The sequence below is a fragment of the Caenorhabditis briggsae genome, assembly GCF_000004555.2.
Source record: "Caenorhabditis briggsae complete genome, chrI, whole genome shotgun sequence".
Classification (NCBI taxonomy): Eukaryota; Metazoa; Nematoda; class Chromadorea; order Rhabditida; family Rhabditidae; genus Caenorhabditis; species Caenorhabditis briggsae.
The window spans coordinates 886,708-891,078 of NC_013489.2; the positions used below are offsets into that span (position 1 = coordinate 886,708).

The 4,371-nt window shown below is 36.8% G+C and overlaps 2 protein-coding genes across 2 annotated transcripts in view; both read left to right on the forward strand.

The window, feature by feature from the left end:
- CBG19476 overlaps positions 1-1,242 on the forward strand; it is a gene marked incomplete at both ends in the record, with an annotated part of 2,698 nt that extends 1,456 nt beyond the window's left edge. Inside the window, one exon of the mRNA XM_002646448.1 lies at positions 1,108-1,242. Coding sequence (XP_002646494.1) covers positions 1,108-1,242 — 135 coding nt within the window. The remainder of the gene's footprint in view (positions 1-1,107) is intronic.
- Positions 1,243-1,862: 620 nt separating this feature from the next.
- Cbr-uev-3 overlaps positions 1,863-4,371 on the forward strand; it is a gene marked incomplete at both ends in the record, with an annotated part of 4,353 nt that continues 1,844 nt past the window's right edge. Inside the window, 3 exons of the mRNA XM_002646449.1 lie at positions 1,863-1,938; positions 3,594-3,738; positions 3,801-4,140. Of these exons, the coding sequence (XP_002646495.1) occupies positions 1,863-1,938; positions 3,594-3,738; positions 3,801-4,140 (561 nt within the window). The remainder of the gene's footprint in view (positions 1,939-3,593; positions 3,739-3,800; positions 4,141-4,371) is intronic.

Here is a 4,371-nt window from a genome sequence, read left to right on the forward strand (position 1 = left end):
TAAAATTTGGTGTCTGTTCTGCAAACACTTTGATCTACGCGGTGTTTGCAGACAAATCGAGCTATCAAGCTGAAAATCGGTTTCCAGGGGTAAAAAGTTATGAGAGACTCGATTGTGATGGTTTCCGATGCTGAAATAGAATGTTTGAAACGAAAAATGGCGATTTTCACAGTCCCAGAGTAGGAGAATGAGCTTAAAACTATCAAAATCGAGTTTATCATGACTTTTCATCCCTGAAACCTGATTTTCAGCCCATTAGCTCAAAGTGTCGTGAATCGTGGTGTCTGGTGTGCAAACACCGCGTAGATCAAAGTGTTTGCAGTCAAGGCAAAAGATTTACGACAAATTGAGCGAATTTCAAATATCTCGGTTGTTTGAAAAACGCGCTCTACTGAGAACAGCTTCAGAAATCGAAGAAATTTGAATTTTCAAGATTTTTGAGAATGCGCTCCATTGAGATTTCGAGAAATTCGCTAATTCTTGTATATAGCTGAAAAAGGCGCTCTATTGAGCACAAACTCAAAATTCTGAAACGTCGCTCTACTGAGAATGACTTTTCCGACGTCTCGGTAGAGCGAATTTGCAAAAACCGAATTTCAAAATTTTGGAGTTTTGAGGTTTTCTCAATAGAGCGCATTTTCAAAAATCCAATTTTAAAAATTTTTTTGAGGTTTTCTCAGTAGAGTGCATTTTCAAAAATCCAATTTTGAGGTTTTCTCAGTAGAGCGCATTTTCAAAATCCAATTTTAAAAAAATTTTTGAGGTTTTCTCAATAGAGCGCATTTTCAAAAATACGAAAATTCGGAATTTGATGATTTTCAAAGCATTTTCCTGAGGTTTTTGCATTCTCGAAAGTTTTTATCAATAGAGCGCATTTTCAAAAATTCGGAATTTAAAATTTCGTTATTTTGAAACCTATTTTCTTTAGGTTTTTGAATTTTTTGAAAGAAGGTTTTCTCAATAGAGCGCATTTTCAAACTTCTTGGAACTTGAAATTCAGTGATTTTGAAGCCATTTTCCGGAGATCAAAGATTTTCTCAATAGAGCGCATTTGGAAATGTGCAAAATTTGAAATTTAAGATTTTCTCAACGAAGCGCATTTTGCAGACCTCGATGAACGTGAACGACATTTTCATGGCGATAGCGAAGAAGCTGCCAATCGGACCGGCGCAGGGAGAGCCAACGGGCACCGTCGACATGAATCAGCCACAGCAACAACAGAAGGGATCGTGCTGTAAATAAATTTGGAATTCTGGAATTTCTTCTCTGCGTCTCCTCGTCACACACACACACACACACTCTCTCTCTCTTCTCTCTCTCTCGTTTCGCTGTGTCCTATATCTTGAATCCAGTCGCCTGTGATCGATTTTTCTTCCCTCCCCCTCTCTCTTTTTTTCTCTCGCACTCTCCTCATTTTCTATACTATTTTTTCCCATTTTCTCGAAATTCCCCATGAAAAATAACCCCGAAAAAGCTCTTTTTTGTATATTGCTGACACTAAATTTTCCCGTTTTGAGCTTGCTTTTTCCCCCCTATAAAACAGTGTCTAATTATATTATTTATTGCTTCCGTCTTCCCTGTTTTACTATTTTTTCCCAATTTTTAATTATCCCGAATTTTGTCTTCCGACCCCATCCCTCATCCCATTTTATTGCACCCCTTCTTCCAGCCCCAAAAATACCCCCAAAAATGTTCTGAAATTTTTCGAATGTTTTTTGAGGATTTGAATAAATTTGAATTTCCCGCCAAACAAACACTTTTTTCCTGACTAAAATGCCTTTTCGTTGGGACACGATATCAACCTATACCCCCGCCCCCTTTTCCGAAAAATTCAAATTTTCGAAAACAAAAAGTTTGTTCAGATGTCCGCAGAGCCACCAAAAGACGCCAGCGATGCTCCAGGACCACCAGCGCCGATTCAGCCGACGTCGTCGAGAAGTAAAAATTGAGAAAAAAAAACAAGAAATTGAAGAAAGTGCGCTCCGTTGAGAAATTTGCGAAATGTTGTCAATGGAGCGCATTTGCAGAGTTTCAGACGAATTTTTTAAATGAAAAGTCTAATCTAAAATACTGCTAAACTTTAAAAGTTGACAAAAAAAACGAAAAAAAAATTAAGAGAATGCGACCCATTGAGAAAAGTTCAAGTTTTTGTCAATGGAGCGCGTTTTCAAAATTTTCGTGTGATAATATAAATGGAACATGGCATTAGAACTATGGCAAAACTTGAAATATACTGAAAATTTGAAAAAAAAAACGAGAAATTGAAGTAGATGTGCTCTATTGCGAACATTTTGACATTTTTGTCAATGGAGCGCATTTGCAGAATTTTAGATGTATTTTTAAAATAAAAAGTTGTATTAAAAATACTGCAAAACTTGAAAATTTTACAAAAGTGGACAAAATTGAAGAAAATGCGCTCCATTGAGAAAATCTCGAAATTTTGTCAATGGAGCGCGTTTTCAATATTTTTAGATGAAAAATTAAAAATATATATATAGTTGCGTTAAAACTACCACGAATCGTGAAAACTTAAACAAAAACAAGAAAAATGGAGAAATCGCGCTCTATTGAGAGAACTCCGAGATTTTTGTCAATGGAGCGCGTTAGCAAAATTTTAGATGAAAACGCGCGCTACTCTATTGCTGAAACTTTGACTTTTTGTTAATGAAGCGCGTTTTCGTTAGTTTTGGGGAGAAATTTTGCAGATTGCGAATTTCAAAATTTGAGAAAAATGTAGAAAATGCGCTCTATTGAGAAGGATTCGAAATTTTGTCAATGGAGCGCATTTGCAGCGTTTTCGGGTGATCATTTAAATGGAACGTGGTATTATAACTACGGCAAAACTTGAAATATACTGACACTTTGAAACAAAAACAAGAAATTGAAGAAAACGCGCTCTATTGCGAAATTTTTGACATTTTTGTCAATGGAGCGCATTTGCAGAATTTTTGGGAGAATTTTTCGATGAAATGTTGTATCAAAATTGAAAATTTAACAAAAGTCTTTCAAAAAACGTTTGAAAAAAGGAGAAAATACGTTCTATTGAGAAATTTTCGAAATTTTTGTCATTAGAGCGCATTTGCAGAATTTCAGATGAAAATGCGCTACATTGAAAAATTTGCGAAATTTTGTCAATGGAGCGCATTTTCGTTAGTTTTGGGGTGAAATTTTAAAGATTGCGAATTCGAAAAAATGAGAAAAAAGCAGAAAATACGCTCTATTGAGAATATTTTGGATTTTTGTCAATGGAGCGCATTTAGAACAGCGGAGTTTTAAAATTTGTCTAGAAGGTTGTATTAAAAATACTGCGAAAATCGAAAATTCGTGAAAAAAATGGAGAAAATGAAGAAAATACGCTCTATTGCGGAAATTTGGAATTGTCATCAATGGAGCGCGTTTTCCATAGTTTTGAAGGAAAATGGCAAAAATTTGGAAAATTTGATAAAAATTGACAAAAATTGAAAAAAACGCCCTCGACGGAGCAAATTTTGAATTTTTTGTCAATGGAGCGCACTTTCGCATTTTCCGTGAAAACGCGCTCCGTTGACAAAAACCACCTTTTTTGAAAACCGCGCTCCAATGACAATTTTCAGCTGCACGCGGTCGTCGTCGTCTCACTGCGATCCCCCAGGATCCGCAGTCCCCGCGAAATGAAGGCGTCAAAATTCTGAGGCCTTCTGAAGTGCCCGAACGAGCACCAATGCCAGAATACAAGCCGGAAAAGGATACGAAAGTGATGTAAGTTTTAAAAAGTTTCCGGGAACTTTTTTTCTCAAATTCTCACTAGAGCACACTTGCAGTCTTCCAAAACACATTCCAATGGATGAGCTCTACAAACACTATCGTAACGATGAGCGAAAAGTGGACATTCCGGAATTTATGGATTCAGAAGCGCTGATGGAGTTGGCTGAAAAGAGCGGTGACGTCTTCACATTCAGAAGTCGCAACCACGTGGATCCAGAAGACGTCTGGCAGGAGATCCAGATGAATGAAAAGGAGGGAAAGCCCAAAAAAGTGGATGACGTGGAATTAGAAGTCGTTCGAGTCAAAGAAACGGATGGGGACTTTCGGAAGGCGTTTGTGGAGAGATCAAAACACTGTTTCGGGCGGATTGTGCATGGATTCAGCTCTAAATTGGAGGTAGGTCTTGTTACGAATTTTAAAACCTATTTTTTAGTTTTTGAAATTTTCGAAAATTCAAATTTTTAAGAAAGTTATACTCAAAAACCCTCTATCATTCGACCTAAGTTTTTAAACGCCTACAAAAGAACTTCAAACTTTTTCAAATCTACTCAAATTGTGAGAATGTACTAAACATGTTTGGAGCTTTATTTTTGCAGTGGACAACTTTTTGATGCAAACGCGCTCTGA